Source organism: Sardina pilchardus, chromosome 4, assembly GCF_963854185.1.
Source record: "Sardina pilchardus chromosome 4, fSarPil1.1, whole genome shotgun sequence".
In the NCBI taxonomy this organism is placed as follows: domain Eukaryota; kingdom Metazoa; phylum Chordata; class Actinopteri; order Clupeiformes; family Clupeidae; genus Sardina; species Sardina pilchardus.
The window spans coordinates 3,385,544-3,409,133 of record NC_084997.1 but is presented as its reverse complement, the minus strand read 5'-3'; the positions used below and the strand labels follow the sequence as shown (position 1 = coordinate 3,409,133).

At 40.5% G+C, this 23,590-nt stretch overlaps 1 protein-coding gene across 1 annotated transcript in view; it reads right to left on the bottom strand.

Annotated features, from left to right (window-relative positions):
• Positions 1-8,274: 8,274 nt before the first annotated feature.
• Positions 8,275-23,590, bottom strand: part of dbr1 (debranching RNA lariats 1) — a 31,476-nt gene continuing 16,160 nt past the window's right edge. Inside the window, exons 7-9 of the mRNA XM_062533745.1 lie at positions 20,867-20,944; positions 15,449-15,594; positions 8,275-9,214 (exon numbers count right to left, since the gene is read on the bottom strand). Of these exons, the coding sequence (XP_062389729.1) occupies positions 8,461-9,214; positions 15,449-15,594; positions 20,867-20,944 (978 nt within the window). The 3' untranslated portion in view covers positions 8,275-8,460. The remainder of the gene's footprint in view (positions 9,215-15,448; positions 15,595-20,866; positions 20,945-23,590) is intronic.

The following is a 23,590-nucleotide window of genomic DNA, read 5'->3' as shown; positions in this document are numbered from 1 at the left end:
ATGTTTATGATATTAATCCAAAGATATTCAGCGAAGTGAGGGAAACGAATATTACATGCGGTAGATTTTTTTGTGATCAGAAGTTACGCACGGGACAAAAATATTTGTTTGACCTACTTATATTGCGAGAAATTATGTGAAATTTTCGGGATGACTAATACACTAGTATGTTGTCCAATATGCTTCATAAAAACGTTAGTAAGGTCAGTAGTTTCTGTTTAAAACATGCTGTATTAATTGCCCCTCTATGTGTCTCAAACGACACGCATAGGTGGGGCATTTGAGACAAATGTCAACTTATGTTCAAAGTTTGAAAACAGCGCGATCATCCAACATGTGTGTTAAATTACACATGTAACTAAGACACAACACATGTGAGTTGTTGATCACATGATAAAAATGTTTGTGTAGGCCTACATATAGTAGGGTAGGAAGGGGGGGTTCACCTGCACCCGAAAGGTATATTTTTAACCTAGTTTTTTGTAATCCTTAAGGTGTCTAATTAAGGAATTTTGATGTTCCCCACTCAAATTATTGTCCCATATGTGATTTTTTGTACTATCTTTTGTGTCCTTGCTCGATTTTCGGGTATGAAAAATGAAAACTTTAAATGTACATAGAATCTGAACAATACATCCTACAGACACAATCCACCCCATTTTCTCTTTGTCTTTGCATGAGGAATTCATAGATATTAGGATTGTCATGATTAGATGATGTATGGTGCATAAAAACTCAAGTAAACACCAACAAATGTAAAAAAATAAAAATAATATTGGATCATTGGAACTCCTCCCCTATGGACCCTGTTGATAAATGTTTTCTAACTTTTGTACTGTTACACTCTGTAAGATGTCTAATAAACAAATGTTGATGATCCCCACCTGAAATATTGTCACATGCATGTCTTTTCTGGCTATATTGGTTGCCACTGTGGATTTCCACAAAAGCAAAAAAGAACATTTACATAATGCCTTAACTGTACATTAAGATGATAAATGTCTTCTTCAAACTGTTATATTTTTGTAGTGCTTTAGGTGTCTGATAAACATATTTCCCCACTTTAAAATATTGTGCTAATTTTTAATTTAGATTTGAATCAATTTGAAATTTAGAACAATAAGTGTGGTCAATAGTCAATAACACTGAAGGCCATCAGAACGTCCAGACTTAGCAAGCCCAAAAAATAAAAAAGCTGTGGAGAAATCCAGTGCCACAGTGTCGTTAGTGCCGGCCCATCTTCCCACCTTCTCTACTAACAGCCAACATTGATGACAATCTGGGAAATGGATAATGATTGATAATAATCTGGGAAATGATAAATATCCTCAAAAAAGAGAAGGGAGATATTGATGGTGAGTCTGAAAAATATACTCCTCTAGCAAGTTTGAAGCTGCCTTGAAGACATTAGGGAAAAAGAAAGTCAACACTGTTATATTATAATAGCTAATTGGCTAGTTGGTGATCATTGCTAATCATGCCCAAATCAAAGTCTACGTCAAATAAACACAAGGAAAAAAATGATAGTGAGTCTGAAGAGTTCAATCCTGCTACAAAGAAATCCAAGAGAGATGATGGTGTCATATCAAAAGACCATGGTCCTGAAAATTGTATTTTACATGTTCATGGTCTTGAGCATGCAGATTTCACACCACTCAAGGCCTTTTTTCACCGACAGAGAACCGGCTCCGTTCCCGTTCGCGAACCAACATTTGAACCATTCGTCGCGTTTTCACCAAACAAAAGCCGGTTCGGAACGTGGCACCTTGGTTCGGAAGTTGAACCAAAAAATAGTTGTTTTTTCCTGCGAACCGGAGTGGGCGTGTCATTGCGTCTTTCAGAGGGAAGAAGGCTAAAAGCATGAGTTTTCCGTCCATATCAACTGTTGCCATGAGTAAACAGAATGATTCAACTAGATTTACACTGCAGACGTTGACTAGCATTTTAAACAGCTAGTTTCTGCCGTTTTTATGGGACAACTGGTCATATCATTCTCCCGTTTATGCATCTCATTAACTTTTGATTTTGCATGTGTAGCAGGACTAGGTCCACGCCTTTTTTAGATAGCTCGGCGGTGCCCTTCTTAGTGGCTCTGGGCAATTGGAGTTGAGCCAATCAGTACGGGGGAACGGGTATAAAGTTTTAAGCTTTTATGTTGAAGGCGGACGACGTAGCTACACGACTGCTTACCTGACTCCAGCCTTCACCGTTTCCCGGTATTGGCCTCTCCTCTGGCCGGTTCTGTGTGTCCGCCGACTTTCTGGATTCCAGCTAGTCACTGAACATGGGCCTTTATAACTGACCACAGCTGAGCGATCTCGGGCATAACAGGGAGCGGCAACATCAAGGCGTCTTGGTCCCAGTTCCGACGAACGCTGCTGTTTTGTTTTGTTTTGTGTTTGTGTTTGTTTCATTCCGTTTGTGAGTCGGCTGTGTTTAGCCACCACGAAGTCAGCCCTCATTGATTAACTGAAGTGACGACAGGTGTGCTGCTGTTTGCTCACGAGTGACTACGAATTCAGTTCGGTTATGGAGGCTAATTCCTTAGCTTGTTGCACTGCGTGTCATGATTTGTCACCATAAGCCTGCGTGAGTGATTGTGATGATTTCACTGTTTGCTGTGACAACGGAGTGCTGTGCATTGGAGTGCTATTTTATTCACGAGTGTCTCATTCCCTGAATAGCCACCTCTACTGACTTTAGCGAACTCACTCTGGAGAGTACTACTGCTGTTAGCGAATCCACACTGGAGAGTACTACTGCTGTTAGCGAACCCACACTGGAGAGTAATACTGACTTGAGCGAACCCACACTGGAGAGAACTCACTCATGTTTTTAATGTCAATAAATAAGAGTTTATTTTTGGAACACATGCCTCTCTGGTTTTCTGTGACCCCGAACCTGTGTTGCCTGGTAGTTTGTAATACCTTAATTCAGTTTCAAATCATTCATATTCTGAGGGGAAGGGCCTCAGGTGGCGTAGTCGACATGTGTCAAAATATAGCAAACCATCCACTTTGCCACACATGCACCACCCATTGTTGATGACACATCCTTGGTTCTGTTCAGAACTGGTGTAAATGCGGGCTGGTTCACTAGATAGCACCACGGTTCAAAGAATTCTGAACGGCACCAGTTCAACACCAGGTTCGTTTTCGGTGAAAAAACGCCTTTAGTAAAATTAAAGGGTCTGCTACTGACAAGCTGGCTCTGCTACACAGCATTCGTCATAGACGTCTCCAAGAAGCTCTTGATTCGCCATTTCGTATGGAGGATGTCTGTAATCTCATCCCGGTACTTTGGGGTTAACTGTAACCATTTTTGAGGCCGTTTAAAACGTGCATCAAATCACACAATTTGGTCGTTTTGGGTGTCGTAGCGTGTAATAAAGGTCGTCAACAATCAAATTGACTACTTTTCAAATTAATTTGAAGAGTTTAAGAGGAGAGTTTTTGGTTTTCTTCTAGCTTGGGTAAGCAGGAGGATAGAATTTAGCAATTGCTGCCAACATAGGCTAGCCTACTGTCAAAAACATCCTTGTGTGCGGATGACGGTCTGATTCAAGCAGGAGGGTAGAATTTGGCGAATTTGGCGGCAGCTGCTGCCAAAATACTGTGGGGGAAAAACATCCTTGCGGTTTTGACACCACATAATAAACTCAACAAGGTAGCCCAGGTGCTGGCGAGCCGTACCTCTGCGGACCTGGTTTCTCCACACTATACTTTTGCCCCGGCCGCAATCGCTGCCAATCCTTCTTCTCCTCCTCTTCAGATGAAGAAATAAAAAAGAACGAGTCGATTTGACAATTACAACTTTTCTTACAATCCCTCCAACAGGCCACCGCCAACAAGACAGGCTCAGCAGCCTCATACAACTGTAGCCTACTGTGTTGCTACGGGACCCGACGTCAGCGGATAGGCTAATGAGCGCGATTGGCAAGACAACTAGAAATTCTTCTTTTAAACTCTTAAAACGAATGAAAAAAGTAGTCAGTTTGATCGTCGACAACCTTTATTACAACCCACGACACCCAAAACGACCACATTGTGTGATTTGGTGCGTTTTCAACAGCCTCAGAAAATGGTTACAGTTAACCCCAAAGTACCCTCATCCCAGAGAGTCTTGTGGGGGCCAATTTAGAAACAATTGGTTATCATCGAGCCTGCTACCAAAGGTTTACAAAGAACCAGGGACCCTTAGAGGAAAGACCTACTGTGGCATCTCAGCATGCTTCAACGTCACGCTCACCACGTAAATGTGGGTCCTCCTCAGCTAAGCAGCTGTTCCCCCCAGAGTGTATCTTCTGTGGAAAGCTGGAAGTGAAAGTATTGGGAAAGACTGAACGATGCATCAAGTTCCCAGTTTATAAGGCTAAGGATGGAACATTGAAGGAGCCTACATGGAAACAGATTACACCTTAACACTAGAAGCGCCGGGCCGTTCTGACCCACTTATACCTAGAAGCGCCGCGCCCCGGTCATTTGACCGCTTTGACGACCTACTAGAAGCGCCGTGCTGGTGTGAACTACTTAAAGCGCGGTGAGGCGGTCAAATGACCGCTGAGTCCTTAGACTGGGACGCTGTCACTTACAAATAATGATAGCTAGATGGCGCGTGCACGAATCAAATAGTTTGGTCATAGATTCAGTTTGCACTAAGCCATGTCTCATTCGTGTCAAACCGTGTAAATAGTCTGTGGTTGTTTCATTATGACATACAGCACGTTTGAGGTAGGCTATCTGTTCATTTATTTGTGTTGTTTGAGGTAAAAACTCTGGAAGAGTTCTTGAACAAACCTTAAGCAAACTTGACTTTCGGCCCCAGCCGTGGCGCAACTGGCTGGGGCACCTGCACCGCACGCCGGCGACCCGGGTTCGATTCCCGCCCCGTGGTCCTTTCCGGATCCCACCCCCGCTCTCTCTCCCATTCACTTCCTGTCTATCTCCACTGTCACTGTCAATAAAGCCATAAAATGGCCAAAAAAATATACTTAAAAAAAAAAAAAAAAACTTGACTTTCAACATTATTGTAGTAGGCTATTTTTTTATATATTTCGTTTTTAATAAATATGAATATTAGTTTTTAATATTTTGGAGATTGTTATAAAGATGATTAAATCAATGTCACATACGGTAGTTTGAGTGCAGTTAATCTACAGATGGTACGGGTTGAGAATGCTCCTTTCTTTCCCGCACATCGGGAGTCCCGAAGCATCGGGACCTTGTAATTAAAACTGCAACCGTAGGGGGGCAACATAGACCGCCCTAATAATATGAAGGTTCGGCTCATGGAAAAACCCGAGGACGCCGGTGACAAGCGGAGAAAAGAGACATGACGCTCGGCATGTTAGATTGCAGTTGCAGTTTTCGAATGTTTTACAGCCTACCTCACAGCTCTCTCACTCGACGTAGCCTATAACTCACTCAGTCCAGCAGAGATGCCAGAGCAACGTTTTGGTCAATGGAGAGGGAGAGAAATGCTCCGCATATCCGTCTCATTTAATCATAAAAATGAAAGTGATGACTGGCGAAATTAATCAAACGACGTTTCAATAAACCATTGTTGAAATGAATGAAAATGGTTTTAGAAAATCGCCTATAGGCCTATTAGAAGGAAATAGCCTTCAATTCAACCTGAAATACTCGAAAGGCAACCCTAGATTAATTCATGAATTCATTACGGTTACAAGACCGCATTTCCGTGAATAGGCTATTATTGTCAATGTCAAGGCGAAGACGAAAGAGATGGACAAGATGGACATTTTGGCTAAATTTACATGTCAATGATATGGTATGATGGAAGTATCTCAGTGCATGCCAACTCACTTGATATGTTGTCTAAAGGTCAATATCTTCCTTATGTGACTTGGCATGTGACTTGAGATACTTCCATCATACCATATCATTGACAATCATTTGTTCTTTAATGTACTTCCATTGAAACGCATTGATTTTGACTTGACTTGATTTCCTAATTTCTGAGGTGATATGAAGTGATATCTAATATTCCCTTTGCATAGGCTTTTGGTATCCAATATAGAAGCAAAATGCAGCAATTATTTTGAAGTTGACTGTAGGCCTACCTATTGTTCAGATTTAGTTTTCTAGAAATATATGCATATTTAAGTAAAACTGGTCTCATTTGCATATCTAAACATCACATTTCAGAAAACTTGCAATACAAAAAATCTTTGCCTTAATGTGAGTAAACAACTGTGAAAGTTTCAATTTGATATCTATAGTTTAAAATTTTACCCATTTCACCAGTAGTAAATCCCAATGGCAAAATGCATTGGAAATTGCTACCTTTGACCTTGAATAAAAGTATGTTCCACTAAATATAAATGGGTAGATTTTTAATATGTGATGCAGGAGGGTTTAAGGATCAATAAAAACTATGAACCATTACTATTGCAATTAGTTTAAGTTCTGGCCCTTTTTTGAGCTAGATTGACTGGCCTAATACATGCTGGACGTGACATTGGGTGTGTGGCCGCATCGTCGATTATACTTTTGAGTTCGAAGTTCAAGATTGAGATGTAATTTAGATTTATAATTGAAATCGTGACACCATTACATGCCACCAACATTTTTAAGGGTGCGACTGCAAAAAATATGAATAGTAGGCTATAATCTGCATAAAGCGTGAGGTCATGAATATCAGCATTTTTTAAATACAGAATATCACGTTTATTAAAGTGAATTACCTGAAAAACTGAATGAGGTAAACTCACAGATTTATTTATATTTCTGCAATCTGCACTTGTGTGACTTGTTACTGACTTTCATCTTAGGCTAATGTTTACGCAAGGCTTCTGTGTCAGCAGGCTACTTTACGCTCTGAAGGTATTTGAATGTAAGTTCAAATATACTATTATGATCGAAGTAGTAAGTCAAATGTCATTCATCAATACATGAATCACATTATGTCATCATAACAGAGGTCTGGCTTCTAGAATATGATTTACTGCTTGTTTTTGTTAAATAATACAGAAGACAAAGACCTTAAAAAACAATTGCATATCGCATCGCAATAGCAAACGATTATTTTCCAGAATCGTTCAGCCCTAATTTCAAACATAGTTTTTGCCTGCTGTTAATCCTTCACCTCCACATTTTCATTGTGTACAGAGGGATGACCATACACCAAAAACCAAACAATATTTCCAAAGAGCTTCCTTTGTGCTGTATAGCTATTCAAGGTGAACATTTTGCCTATTACAGGTTTTACTATCAAATTGGTTTCGTAAAGATTATACTAAGGTGAAACTATTGCATAGTGTACCTTTAAGTTTCCCAGGGCTTCTGTACTCAGGGTAGAAGTTAGAGACTCACTTCACCCCATAACTCCACCCACTTCACATTTCTGAAAAAGGCTTTCAAAATGGGCAGGACGTTCTGAAATTTGGAAGGGAGTGCAGCCCTGCAGCAGCCAATCAACCATGGTGATTTCGTGTCAATCTGGGAATGAGTGCTACAGACATCACAGGTAGGCTAATCAGGGCAGCAGGTGTTGGGGCGTTTCATTCCTAATTTGTAACAACCCGGTGACGTAGTGTTGGACGAGAAGTGCAGGACAATGTCAGCATTCCAATATTATTTTGGACCAACATGCCATGGCATGTTTCAACCTGTGGAAGGCGCGGAGAGCAATATCTCCAATACAAAATCATACGAAATGTTACTTTTGTCGAGAAACACGATTTTTGTCAATATTAACCCTGGTAATAGTACAGTTCACCACTTATGAGTATTTTCAATCAATCAACAGCTCAAAAAACATATTTTAGGGTGCAGTTACCCTTTAATAGGGGACACCTATACTTTTCCCAGAATTAAATCAACAGTGGGTTGTGGTATAAGGATGCACATGCTTTACTTCCTCTTTTTAGTGACAACACACACTGTTCACACACAGCAAAATCCACTCATCAGTCATCCTGCATGTTTACCCTTACGATATGCATGACATTTTAGATTAGATGGCTGCTCACCACTCCGGGTTTATTTGTTCACTAACCATAAACAGGTAAAAACGCAAAGAAAAAAAGATCTCAAGGGAATTATTAATTCTATTATTACTATGATCCTGAAGAATTCCATGCAAATATTAATTAACCATACTAAATACATAGATAAGGTGTTTTAAAACAGATGCTGCATCATTAAAACTGAATCTCAAATGAGTTCCAGCTATTACTGTCAATTAAATAAATTATTGCAAGGATATTGCATCAGATTCTGAACCCAGTAGAAAGCACAATAAAATAACATCTTCTGTTTTAGAATTTTATGTTTTATGATTACAAAACAAGCCATTCTGTGTAAGTATTAACTTGCATCTTGGGAAAATTGTGAAAATACAACATAAGATGAATGTACACAATACAGACAATTCAGTATTTTGAAAAAGAATCGCACATGAATTAAACCAACCATACAACAATTTAAGGATGGACACTCAGTTCTCTTCATCTTCATGGTCATCCTTGGCTAAATAGATTGTCTGGTTTCTCCTCTTAATCTTAATAGTTCCATCCTTACCTACATCCTTTTCATCACTGCAACGTTTGTGCACTTTGGGTGGCTGTGTATCCCACTCTCCTTGCAAGTCTGTGGGAGGCAGGTTCTGGGAATTACAAGTGGACTGGGTGGGCAGAGGAAGCTGCAATGAGAGGGAGCCTGGGGACTGGATGACTACTTCAGCCTTGGTGGAAAGAGGGTCTGGGAGGATTAGTGACCCAGAGGGCAGAGAACTGTATTCACGGTCAATCTCCTCAACACCAACTGCCCTCTCCAAAGCGGCGCCATCCGTTACCTTTTCCCCTGCTATTCCATCTTCCTCTCCTTTATCCTCGTCCCATTCATCCTCAATGGAAATTTCATCTGGGTTATAGGAGCCTGACAGCTCTGATGTGTCGGCAGGGTTGGAAGGAAATTCCTCAAAACTGCCCAGGTTGTCCTCATCCTCTCTCCTTGCTCTTTGTCTCAACTGACTAGTCTGCCCAGCTTGAGCATATATGTCAGTCAGTCCAAGGGTAGCACACATTTCTGTAGTCTGTGGGTTGATTTGATAAGATGGTTGAGTATAGGGCTGAGGGTGGATGGGGTCGTATGAAGGGACAGTAAGAGAGAAATTCTCAGAGACGCAGAGGTCACCCCCCAGGTCACTCACAACTTCCATCATATCAGCTTCAGCAACAGTGAAGTCCCACCTGAGTGCAAATCACACAGAAGTTTAGACAACACATTCAAAATAGATTCATGACTGTTGTTTACTTACATTAGTCTGGTTTTCACCATACTAAGCTCAATCTTTTAACTCATTCACTGCCATTGACGTCTTTAAACGTCAATTTAGACACATACGTTGACTGCCATTGACGTCTATAGACGGGCTCATGGGTGGGCTTGGGAACGATCTGGCAGAGTTTCAAGCTTGTAAACTGACTGTACTAGCAATCCGAACCGCTAGATGGAAGCAGTGCCATTTGGATGATTAGTATCTGCCTACGAGAGTGTACATGCAGAGACATACAACAAGCTAACACATTGAAGATCGACCACAGTGGATCTAGTTTGCACGCGGTGCAGGGAATAAATATGCTTACTTCTTACATCAAGGATGGAAAACACGAACGGTATAGACTAACAACAACTTTGCTAGTGCTAGCTTGCTAAAAGTCTACCGTCCTGTTCAGAGTCTATAGCGACCATCAGAGTCCCTAGCAACCTTGACGAGATAACAGTGCAATCGTGGTTGACACGAAAACACCTGCTAAAAACACCTGTTTTTGACCAAAACATGGAGAAAACGATCTTTTTGTAAAAACCAACTTTTTAACGTTAGCGATTCAGGAGTATGTCTACCACGATTGCACTGTTATCTCGTCAGTCTCGTCAAGGTTGCTAGGGACTCTGATGGTCGCTAAAGACTCTGAACAGGACGGTAGACTTAGCAAGCTAGCATTAGCAAAGTTGTTGTTAGTCTATATACAGGGTTCGTACACCTTTTTCATGGCCAAATTCAAGCACTTTTTAAGGACTTTCAAGACCAGTTTTCCAGTACCGAAATCGAGTGTGAACAAATCCAAAGTCCTGTTGTTTGAGGTCATTGTAGGACAAAGAACCAGAAAATTTGATACAATCTAAGCCCAATATATAACCAGCAGCTATCATTAGGTTAACTGAATGGGGCATAGAAAATGGAACCATTTCATTAGTGTTTGCTGCTGCTCTATTTGGTCTATGTCATATCAAATTTCCTTGTTCTTTTTCTTACTGACAGCACTCGATAATGTTGAACAACATGGATTGATTCACACCATATTTCATATAGCCTATCATAGGACAAAAAAAGAGGAAAATATACCCAGCACCCCCGGGAGAAATTTTTGAAAAATACCCCCTTAAATGATGACATCTGATGACTTTTATGAGAACTATTGATAAACTGTGATACATATATTTCAAACATTATAACATACCACAATATAGTCTATATAAGTCTATAACTCATTTATAGCAAAGTAGCCTAGGCCTACTCAAGACTAAACCAGATATGGCTGAAATATGTAGGCTATCATGATCATTTTGCCAACAATGATGTAGAACCATGTTCATAACATGTTTTGTTTCAACTTAAATCAACATAAAGTTATAATTTTGACTACATGTTTTGATATAGGCCTACTTGATCACATATAGCCTGCCCCCTTACAGTCCTCTAGTCCTGATAGTGAACCATAGGCCTATTGATATTGATGCTGTTTGAAGAGGTTGCTCCAAAGAAAATCAAATTGCACCACTCCCTCTCCTTCCAAAGTATCATGTCCCACACCCCTCCTCCTAAAATAAATGGCAGGCCCTACTGTTATATGCTTCATCACTAGTTGTTCAAGTGCATACACTAAATGGAGAGGTATGATTAAAATTCAGACTGTGCCTTTAAATAGGCGACTTTTTTCATCTATCAGCACAATGCGACAGTAAGCCATTTCCACTAAAAAAAATCAGCTCAATATTATGTGCAAGACTGGTGTTTACCAAGCATGCCAACGTGTTAATATCTTAGCACTATTGTCATACGTTTTCTCATAGTGAGATGGCTATCCCGAAATATGTTTTGAATGACATGGGGCGCACGGAGGTGAACGGCTGGACAAACGCGAAATGACAAGGTGTTAACTAAACAATTTAGTAGACCTAAAGTCGACAGGCTTTGTGGTTAAAACGATGAAAACCAGTAGGCTAGTCGGTCACAGCTAACTTCAAGCACAATAGCTTAGACTTACACGCGCATAAATTAAAAGTCAATACAGCATCACGAGATCGCTGCTGTCATTATCGGAAAATCCAGACACGTCAAACTGGACGCGAACGCGTGGCAAAGCCAAAACGACTTCATAAATGATGTATCTTTAAATAAATAATTTGACCTTTACCGTTTCATGGCTTCTGCTAAGAAACAAATAGTTCACCACACACATCGGACTTGCATCAAACATTCATCAACACACGTCTGCTTTCACTTTCAATGAAGAAGACTAGCGAACGGACATGTTTGCGGAGTGATGAATGAGAAGCACCAAACCCGTCGTCATTGTCAGCGCGCGCCCTAATAGACGGCAAATTAATTTTATTTCCCTTCATTTAATAATTGGTCTATTGAGTCAGACTGCCGAGAAATATGTAGGCCTAGCACTTTCAAGCATTCACAAGCACTTTACCCCAAATCCAAGCATTTTTCAAACCTTGAAAACACCACATTAAAATCCAAGCATTTTCATGGATTCCAAGCACCCGTACGAACCCTGTATATAGCAATATCCAATGTAAATGGATCATACCGTTCACGTGTTTTCCATCCTTGATGTAAGAAGTAAGCATATTTATTCCCTGCATCGCGTGCAAACTAGATCCACTGTGGTCGATCTTCAGTGTCTTTGCTTGTTGCATGCTGCATGCTGTCTCTGCATGTGCACTGTAGGCAGATACTAATCATCCAAATGGCACTGCTGTCATCTAGCGGTTGGGATCGCTAGTACAGTCTGTTTACAAGCCTGAAACTCTGCCAGATCGTTCCCAAGCCCACCCAGGAGCCCTCCCCATTGAAAAAGGCAATTGGCAGTGAATGAGTTAATACAATACAAGGTACTTCACAGATTCCACTTTACTGCACCGAAACTATCAAAAATGGGTTTTGGCTCCACTCACTGCATGCTTAACACACCCGACACATACATTCACGCTGTTTGGCTGTGCACCCCAATCTATCAGTTTTGGTTCCATGTCACAGAAACACTCACTACTATCCTGGGCTGTCACATCCCAGCAACCTCATCCCTGTGCATATTAGGAGATACAATTTAAGCACCACAAAGAATAAGTTTCTACTGGTAGCGCTAACTATCACCAAAAAACCAATCCTTACGAACTGGAAATCTAGGAAAAAGGTTAATATTGCACATTGCAAATTTACTAACAGACTATATATCATTAGATGATCCATCTACACTCAACCCACATAACACTCAGGATACACCTTCCCCTTGGTCCTCTTTTCTCACCTATTCGCAGACCGGACCTTGCTCTCTTCACCGTTGATCCAACCCCTAATCTCTCACACACAGAACCCCACCGCCCACACTCACACGAGCACACATTGTCACACTGATCTTAATCCTAGATCCACCCCCCCACACACATACACACACACACATACACATTTGTTGTCACCCCCCCCCCCCCTCCCATGCAGATCATATGGCCCTCCTGTTTACATCAATAACCAGTCTATGCACTACTATCCTGTGTCCAATTTGTCCAATTTGTTGTTATTGGTCAATGTTCCCGTGTTGTTATATACGTGTAGTCTTGTTATATATATATATATATTTTTTTTTTTCTGTCCTTGTAACTTCTTGTTTGTATTTTTCTTGTTTGTACTCTTGTTTTATTTTTTGTCCTTGTAACTTGTTGTTTGCACAATAATAATAATAAAAATAAATGTTTTTCTCTGGATGTATTAGGTATATCAAGCTAATATTTAGGCTAAGTTAGTTGAAATGGTTACTCTTTAGATGGTAAAAGTTTGAAGCAAATCTGAAATATCAAGCAGAAAGTTTCTCTAAAATCTGTTGAATTGAGGTGGAATGACCCTGGTTGTAAAACTACCCCATATGTAACAGGGATAGAAAACAACTCTTATGTAATAGGGATAGAAAACCAATTTTTTGCATGCATGAATTAATGCAAACAAGACCTGTGTAATAGAACGTCACAAGAAGCCTTGTCATTCGAAGTATGACCTGCTTGTGTACCGATAACTTAACACCCAAAAAAAGGTAAAAAAATTGACAGAAACAAAAATCTTTCTTCTAAACATAGGCATCAGTTTAGCTGGGAATGAGAGGGACATGTGCATCACATCAGTGTGGCAGTGTCAGATGCAGTAACACTAGGTCAGCCATTCATCTAAAAATGTGTTTCTATTGGATGCTAGAACCTGCATAATGCTCTAACAGAGCTTCTAAGGCCCCCTGAGGGGAAAAAAAAGAAATATCAAAACGATAATCAAAAGCCCTTATAAATAGAGGCACCTTGTCATGTTACAGTAGCCTTTGATCATGTAAATGGATTTTTAGCAACTTTTGTTCTAGTGCATCTTTTTTCACTTTCTGCCACTGTATTTGAGATTGACTTTTATTTTTTAAATATCACCTAACTTGTAGTCTTTCAGAAACTATTCCTCATTGATTTGCTTACCAGTTGCTTAGGTTTATGGCACTTAGGTTTATGGCAACTGACGACCAGAATTTGACAGGGGGATCGGTCTGTTGGTTCCCTTATTAGAGTTAACTCTTTTGATAGGCCCACAATAATGCTTTTTTACCGTTTTCAAAAAGTTTTGCATCTACAAGGGCAAGGCATTGTTATTAGAAACGACCTTGTCCACAGGGAAACTCTAAATCGAGTGAAAACGCTGTAGTACACATTTAGAAAAAAAAGTGTGCTACATTCTGGGGACATTTTTGTTCATACCGACAGTACTCGGTGACCTCAAAGAGATCTACGAACATGAAAATTCGCCAGAATTATCCTTTAACATCTTGCTTACTATGACATTATGCAGTGCTCTGCATATATGATAATAAGTGAATAAACCCATGCTAAAGTTGACTTAAAGGTGGAATAAAAAATAATAATCTTTTGGAAATTGCTAGCTGGGTTCATGCTCATTGAGCTAAATGCAAATCAAATTAGCTAATAGGCTAATTGAAAAATCTCTAGGTATGGTGAAGGGTCTGTGATGACTATTTCCATTTCAAAGGCCAAGGAAACTTCATTAGGATGCACAGTATCCTGGATCCATGAAATAACGGTCCTTTTAAAAAATCTCCTTGCCTCTATGGGAATTTAACACAGGAGTGTACTCTGATATGCCACCTGTATTTTAAGGAAGAACATTTATTTATGATACATTATTCATTCACAAACTTTTTTTTTTTTTCATATTAAATTACGTTATTCCCTTAACTAAGACGAGTTGATACATACCTCTCACGTTTCAATGCATGCACTCACTGGCTCTGGCGAGCGGCCCTACTTTGATAGCACTTACAATATAGTTATCCCTCTTACCTGCTTAGAAATGCACCACGTTTTATTTTGTCTCACCATACTTGGTTGTGTGACTACTCGTGTAACTGTATTTTAATGGGGAAAACATGGAGCTGTTTGGTTGCTTCGAACTTCATCTCTGTTTGGATCCTAATGAATGAACTTGGCTAGCTAGTTGCTATCAAAGTATCGCCGCGCACCAGAGCCAGTGAGTGCACGTTTTAAAACGTGAGAGGTATGCAATCAACTCGTCTTAGTTAAGGGAATAACATAGTTTAATATGAAAAAACGGTGAAGTGTTCCTTTAACAGCACAGGCAGAGGTTTGTCAAACCAAACTGCACACCGATGTTTATGTCCACAGCACTTTAAAAACAAAACCGATGCACATGCTTCTGAAAGAAAGTTGGCAAACCAGTTTCCTGTTTGTTGACATTGTGATTAACAATGATCTGAAGAGTGCTTCAGTTGTACTGAAACGTAAGAAATACAATCTAGCTGTGGGCGGATCTAAGAAACAATACTGTTTGCCACTCTGCTCAGTTTCAAGTCAATATAAAAGCGGTTTTAGCTTCCACCTTTTCTTAAAAATGTCAGCCTATATGCACAGTGGCTGCACAAAATAAGGAGGGCAAGATGTGTCTAAGCACGCATTTTGGTACAACTAAAGCGCTCATCTTCAACTAGCCGGAAACTGCTTTGCCAACTTCAAGACAAAAACAGATATCACCAAGCTAGTGCACGAGCCTATACCTTCTTCACAGAAAATTAGAAACAAGTTAGACAATCATAGAAACATAGATAATTTAAAGACTCTATGCCACCAACTTTGCATGCAGCCCGTTGTCCTCAGGAGGCAACCAGGTACTGGGGGAAACTTTTTGTAAGCCATCAGTAGCTTTAAGGATAGCCAGCCATTCTGGATCATACTCCAGTTGCTCAGAAGATCCTGGTCGCTCTGCCAATTCAAGAACCTGAAAAAGGGAACAGCGAGGTCACCATCACCTGTTTCCAAATGGTTTCTAGACACATGCAGATGTCATTATGATCATTTGATGCATCATGCATAACTACCATAGTCATGGAATTCCTGGAATATCACAGAATTTTTCAGCGGATTTGAAAATGTTTTTCTTTTAGTTATTTCACAAATTTCACATATTATGTGATTGTTACCAGGGTCATTCCACGTCAGTTCAACCAGAGCGCACGCACTTGCGTCTCAAAATGTTTTTCTTAGTGCTAAGATCAATATTTTCCAAGTTACAGCCAATTTTATGGGGGGGGGTTGTCAATTTTGTTTCGCCTCTTTTCTTGTCAAAGTTCACAAGCTCATTGCTCAAGAACTAGAATTTGTAGGAGGCTCACATTTTGCAGGCTGGTGCATAAATAGAATAGTATGCAGTAAAATCGCGACAAGTGGTCTGGAATGTATGATCATGCATGGTCATAGCAGTCCCTCAAAGTTTATCAAAATGTTATTGGAGTTCTTGGCTGGGCTCTGTTTAGGCTTACAGAAGACACATTTTTACTCAACATAGGCTCTTGATTTTTTTCCCTTATTGAGATCAGTAGAAACACTCTCAGAACAAGCAATGAAGAGAAAATAAGTTCCATCAGGGATATTATTATTTCGCGATATTCCACTGCTTGGTTGAATTCCCCATTGTCCTGTGTTCTATAAGGGTGTGCATTAACCGTAGGTTATTTGCACACCTATGAAGTAGTTCCGATTTGTTGGCCGTATCACACTTGAATATTAATTCGCCAAACTCGTTGTTCAGTAGGCTAAGTAAAATAGCGATCTTTCAAATAGACGTTCATCAGAATCCTGACATATGCCCGCTTGTCAACGAGAGAGACAGAACTAATGACTGGCCTATGGCCGTAGCAACCATCCATTTAGAACTAGTAACCGCAGTTTGATTCCAATGTAAGAATGTTTGGAACATTCTATAAGTGATGTTTCTGATATATGATCTCTCCTCATGCTAATCAGATCAGAGTGAGTAGGTGTGTCTGAAGCCATCTGAGAGAACCAATAACATTGCCTTATTTTGCCACCCTTTGCCCTTTGTTCAAATCATACTAAAGTGAGAAGACTGCATTGTTTGTTAGAGAAGATATTGATTTTTGTAGCAGGAGGATATGCTAGTGAGGCCATGGTCTTGGGTCAGAGTATTCTTGAAGTTTGCCAGTCTAAATTAATATGTGACCATTCAAAGCGAAATCAGTCGTTTTGCGCACAACGTTATTTTGAGAAAATCAACAATAACAAACTTCCGGGTTAAAATGTTGAATTTCACGTTTTCGCATAATTTGACTGTATACCGTCTACAGTTTCATATCGTGAACGCATTCCACGGAAAAACATACGTTTTGACTGTTAAACCCGGCGAAGATTCAACACATTTGCTGTCATTCCTGTTGTGCACGCGCCGCTTAAAAAGGTGATTTCTCCTCTTCTGGCATATCGTGACAGGAGAACCATGTCAACTTTGGATGCGGTTATCTAGTTTGTGTAATACCCTCGATATACATATCGTTAGAAAGCTTAGTTTATTGCCGTTCACGTGAGCACAATAACTTAATTTAATAAATTTTACCGAAACGACTGGTTCCGCTTTACAGGGTCACATATGAAGTAATATCACAATTTAATTCAATGTGACCCTGTAAAGCGGAACCAGTCGTTTCGGTAAAATGTATTAAATTAAGTTATTGTGCTCACGTGAACGGCCATAAACTAAGCTTTCCAACGATATGTATATCGAGGGTATTACACAAACTATCGCTAAGATAACCGCATCCAAAGTTGACATGGCTCTCCTGTCACGATATGCCAGAAGAGGAGAAATCACCTTTTTAAGCAGCGCGCACACAATGGGAATGACAGCAAATGTGTTGAATCTTCGCCGGGTTTAACAGTCAAAATCGATGTTTTTCCGTGAAATGCGTTCACGATATGAAACTGTAGACTGTATACAGTCGAATTATGCGAAAACGTGAAATTCAACATTTTAACCCGGAAGTTTGTTATTGTTGATTTTCTCAAAATAACGTTGTGCGCAAAACGACTGATTTCGCTTTGAATGGTCACAAATAGTAATTAATGTTACTATTAAACCGAACGGCATTTCGTCCATTATCCCTTACATAATGTCACACCTGTGACCAGTAATGGGCAGTTAGGCGTTAGAAGTATTTCGTTACTGTAGGCTTATCTAATTACTTTTTTCAAGTAACAAGTAAAGTAAGGGATTACAATTGCAAAAACAGTAGTTAGATTACTAGGGTTACTTCCCCCGCAAGCAAGCTGCGTTACTAAACCGTGATTTTGCTTTGTGAGACTGTCTGGTGACAATTAGTATTGCGGCGCAACGTATTGCGAGAGATGTAAACAACAGCCATGTATCAGCAAGACAATGGAGTGTGGGAGAGAGCACGACCATGCTGCATTTAATAGCCTAAATGAGTTTGAGTTTTCCTCAACTTTTCCCATAGTTCAGGGCTTGGAATTCTTTTACTTAGTCTTTACTTCATTTTCATTCTTCTTTCTACTTTCATTTCGAGGACTTATGCTATTGCATTGTAAGAATAATATGCCTTAGATAATATGTCTTGGGCAACATGTTTTGGATAAGATGTCTTCTTTGACCGGACACGTTGTCCGCCTCCGGACCATGGACAGTGGTCAGCCAGGTGGCAACAATGTATGCACTGGCCCTATAGGCCAGTGACTGATAACAGTGAAGGATAAAACCTTCTCTGAATCTGTGAGCTGGAGGAACGCCTTCCCCAGCAGCCCATTGTGAGTGCTGTACTCTCTGTCTTTCTTAACACAATCCTTGTGTCCGTCTCTCTCCCTGAACCAACACGTTGAAGAAAAGGCATTTTCTTCCAACAGCTTATAGCTTTCACACTGGGCTGATGCTTCAACTCAAATGTCTTTCAGCAACATTATGAGCCAAAAGTATGAGGTCGGCTGACTATGGGGCGAATTCTCCCATTTTGCGCAAGCCCCTTTTTGCGCACTATACAGTGATGTGCACTCTCCAACTCCCGCTTCTGTCATACCCACAGCGAGCAAGCACGAAATCAAGATGGCCTTATGAGAGAGCAGTGATTTATTTAAAATGGAACCAGACTGATCGGTATTTTGATAGTTATCGGCACACGATAGAATGACACACGTATTCAGCGCACGCAAATGTGCACAACGTGTTCCTTAACAATGTTTTATACATTTTATTTGATTCATTGGGTGTTAAGGCGCCGGTACAGTCCACGCACCCGACTTGTCGTGCGACTCTGTGACGTCACGGGGAATGTTGTAACCAAGTATACTTGCGCGTGGCGGTCGCGACAGTGTTTGCAGTATTCTCCTGAACAGAGGCACGGTATCCATTGATGTTAATGGCAGTAGCAAATAGCTTCTTTGCTGATATTTCAGACTTGGCTTGCACAACTGAAAGATTACCATCTAGTTTCTTAGGTGTGTGCAGCTAGCTAATGAGATGAGTTTGTGAAATCTCCCTGAGTGGAAAGAGGTTTTTTTTAGGTCTTAGCAGATATCCTTTGGTTGAAAATAAATCTCTTCGTTACCGTATGCTGGAATGCTTATGTGCCTCGGTCCTAGTAATTTCCCCTTAATTCCTCCAGTTGCAACTCTCACTGGTAACTTCGTTAACTTATCCAACATCTAGTTCACGACTGTAAACAAATCATCTGAACGGCAACTCTTGCTGCAGCCTAGCCAAGTTAACTTCCCACTTCTCAAACTGACTATTATTCAAACTTCATGACTCAATCGTTTTAAAAATGAATGGGCTTATTTAAGATGTGGGATAGGCTATATGATAGCTTAATGCATTCCTCCTGCTGCAACGCTCACTGGTAACTTTGTTAACTTATCCAACGTCTAGTTCACAACTGTAAACAAATCAGTCATCCAAACGGCAACTCTCGCTGCAGCAAGTTAACTTCTCAAACTGACTATTATTCAAACTTCATGACTACAGTCGTTTTAAAAATGAATGGTCTTATTTAAAGGGATATTCCGCCATTTTTGGAAATACGCTCATTTTCCACCTTTCCTCGAGCAAAACAATTGATATTTACCTTGTTCCCGTTCATCCAGCCATTCTGTGAGTCTGACGATACAACTTTTAGCTTCAGCCTAGCATAGATCATTGAATCGGATTAGACCATTAGCTTCGCGCCTGCTAGCTTCATGTTTAAAAGTGACTAAGATTTCTGGTAATTTTCCCATTTAAAACGTGTCTCCTCTCAAGTTAGAAAGTGCAATAAGACCAACTGAAAATGAAACCTGGCGTTTTTCTAGGCTGATTTGACATGGAACTACACTCTCATCTGGCGTAATAATCAAGGCAACTTGCAAACGTACCATAGGCGTAGTGATATCTTACGCAGCATCTGAAAATAGTCCCCATAGACAGCAAGCAGTAGTAGTGCCAGTAGCTGCAATTTGCCTTGATTATTACGCCAGATGAGAGTGTAGTTCCTTGTCAAATCAGCCTAGAAAAACGGCAGGTTTCATTTTCAGTTGGTCTTATTGCACTTTCTAACTTGAGAGGAGACACGTTTTAAATGGGAAAATTACCAGAAATCGTAGTCACTTTTAAACATGAAGCTAGCAGGCGAGAAGCTAATGGTCTAATCCGATTCAATGATCTATGCTAGGCTGAAGCTAAAAGTTGTATCGTCAGACTCACAGAATGGCTGGATGAACGGGAACAAGGTAAATATCGATTGTTTTGCTCGAGGGAAGGTGGAAAATGAGCGTATTTCCAAAAATGGCGGAATATCCCTTTAAGATGTGGGATAGGCTATATGGTAATGCCTGAATGTGGTTGATGACTGTAGAAGGACACTGGCTCAGAGAGCTTGGCTTCAATCTCTTCCTAGTTGTCGTGCAAGGTTGGCGTGCGCCACTGATATCAAGTGTTCAGTGTACGACACGTCGGTGCAAGGCTCAAATCTGGCGCGCGACACAGGAAATTACGTAATTTTGACGTCGCATTGTTGTGCGACGGATGGGGCGCGTCGAGAATACTTCTAGCATTATGCTAATGAGGAAAAATACTTTTCAACTACAACACAAGGTTGTTTCTAAGTGTCCCCAATGTTGTGAATGGTAGTGTACCTGAGATATTACTTTGAGAGACAAGAGATATGGACACAGAAAAGATACTTATTTGGTCATGTGGTGTATAGACAAAATACCTGTAGAAAGTCCCTGTGAGGAAGGCACTTATCCAGGGACAGGAATTTTGTAGTACGAGGAGTATTGTGACCCTGAGCCTAAAGAGAAAGACACTTTGATGAGGTAGAGTGAAGAAAACTATTTTCTTTTCAAATCTTAGATGAAATTAGCAATGCCAGGTACAATTGTACACAAACAATTACATTCAAACGACATAATGTTTTGTACAACAAACAATGGAACCAGCTAATGATGTGTCCCATTTGTACTTGTAAATAGTTTTCTAAGTTGTTTCCCTGAAATGGATATCTGAATGTCTCTCAGGCATATCTTCATGGATGAAGGCCTTCAGCTGAACCTCTCAAAGATCAAACTGCTGGGTCTTCTAGTCAATCAAATTATACACCATGATATTAACATCAAAATTGACCCCCTTGATCTCTTGCCCCAACCAGCAGGAACTTAGGAGTCATAATCGATGACCAACATTTTCTGTTCATGTTGCCCACTTGTGTCACTTTGTGCTTTACATGCTTTACTTTGTGCTTTAAGACAAATCAGGCCATATCTTACTCAATGCCACCCAACTCCTGATACAGGGCATGGTCATCACGACTCCACTACTGTAACTATGGTTATGGTTATGGCTATCTGGTAGGTGCCTTTCTCCATAGCGACATACAAATACAACATAGCTAGATAGCCAGAGATTGGCATGGTGCTTTTTCCAGTTAGCCTATTAGCCTGTTTGATTTGCATTGAGCTCAATGAGCATCAAACAGGCTAATAGGCTAACTGGAAAAGCACCATGCCAATCTCTAGCTATGGTGAAGGGTATGTGATTATGTGGGGCTATTTTAATTCCAAAGGCCAAGGGAACTTTATCAGGATGCATAATATGCTGGATCCATGAAATAGCTGGCCTTTAAAAATAAAAACATATAAAAAATCCTCCTGCTCCTATGGGAATTTAACATAGGGGTCAAATACTTATGCCCCCTGTATTTAAGGAAGAACATTTATCTATTTACGATACATTCTTCAATAACAAAGAAAATAAGTGTCCTTAGCGGTTTGATTTTTACTCATTTTTTTAATTAAGGCATTACAATCAATTCTCAAAACATGATTTTATATTCCTCTTTTTAGTCAACTTTAGCATGGGTTCATGTACTTACTGAACCCACTGTATAGACCATTCGTCAACAAGAAATTACTTTTTGTCTTCGGAACTATAACCGCTAGGCCGTGAAAGCCAATTGAAATTTGCGACGAAGCTGCCAAACAGGAAGTGAGCTCATATCTCAGCAGCCCTTGCATGCATCAAAACCAAACTTGGTAGATGGAGTGCCTCTCAACATCTCTCCTCGATTCTCGAGGGGTGTTCCCACTGATCTATAACTAACACTGGATAGACTATCCCATTGTTGCCGCCCCATCATTCTTTATCTAGATCAGTGAGGACGAGGATCGAGGAAGGAAAGGAGGGTGTATAAAAGCCCTAATGAGAGGCACTCAGACTCAGGACCCCATCAGGAGGATGCAGAAGACATTTGGTGACCTTTGATCTTCAAGAGCGCTGCAATTAGCAAAAAGGCATTTTGGCCTGTAGCTGTTGATGTGTTTGGAAATAAAACTTGCTAGTAGTGTCTGGTAATACTGCGGGAGGTCCTTAGGCTGAACCTGCTTAACTTCTGATGTCAACATGGTTGATTCGGCCGCCATTTTGGATTTAATCAAAACCACTCAAACGTTTCCACAGGTCTCAAAATTTGTCCGATCTTCACAAAACTTCACACAGATGATCTACAGCCCGAGTCTAAAAAAGGCCTTGCTTTCCAGAATGTTCGAACTGTTCGCCCGCAACAGCTAATCAAAATTGGCAGTGAAGCTGGCAAAAAGGAAGTGAGCTCATACCTCAGCCAATCTTGAGTTGTTTGACATCAAAATTGTTGTGACCGCTTAAAACTATATGCCTGATGTAACAGTAGGGTTGGGTATCGAGAATCGAGAATCGATGGGAACCGGGACTAGCTTTCCAATTCTCCCGGAATCGTTCAAAAGTTTAAATTTCAATTCCTAGTATCGATTCCCAGTCCGCGAACCGGAAGAAGAAGCCGCTAAACACCAACGAAGAAGGTGTTTGCATAACCGAGCTGAGGCAACAAGAAGACAATTTATATTGTAGTTGAAAACAGCCCTGTGAGAAATTTATAGTAAATGTCATTCAGAAAGACCGTTGGTTAGCTAGCTCATTTAAAATATCCAAGCTTTTTTGACCCTGCCTTTTACAAGAATCGGAATCGAGAATCGTTAGGAACCGGAATCGAAACAAGGAATCGAAATCGGAATCGGAATCGTTCAAATTCAAACGATACCCAACCCTATGTAACAGCATTGAATAACTGTGGCAACTGTGTCCTTCTGAAGTGTCTGCTTGGCCCCCTCATTGCTGCTGATAGTTTTTACATCTTCAAGCTCCATGTTGCACTCAATCTACCCGGTGTACTGCGTGTGAGTGGAGGAAACGCTGCACATGACACGTGTTGCATTTTGTAACTTTTGTAGCCTAGTTTATGCAACTTTGTACACATTAAGCCTACCCTGGAAATCCAGAGTTCTTGCGAGAGCACAATTGAATTGTGATACTCTGGTAATGAGCAATGATGCACGTTACTTTTACCCCTTGCATCGGGGGAAACCAATCAAATCGGTGTATCTCAAATAGACGTGCAAGAGGCGAG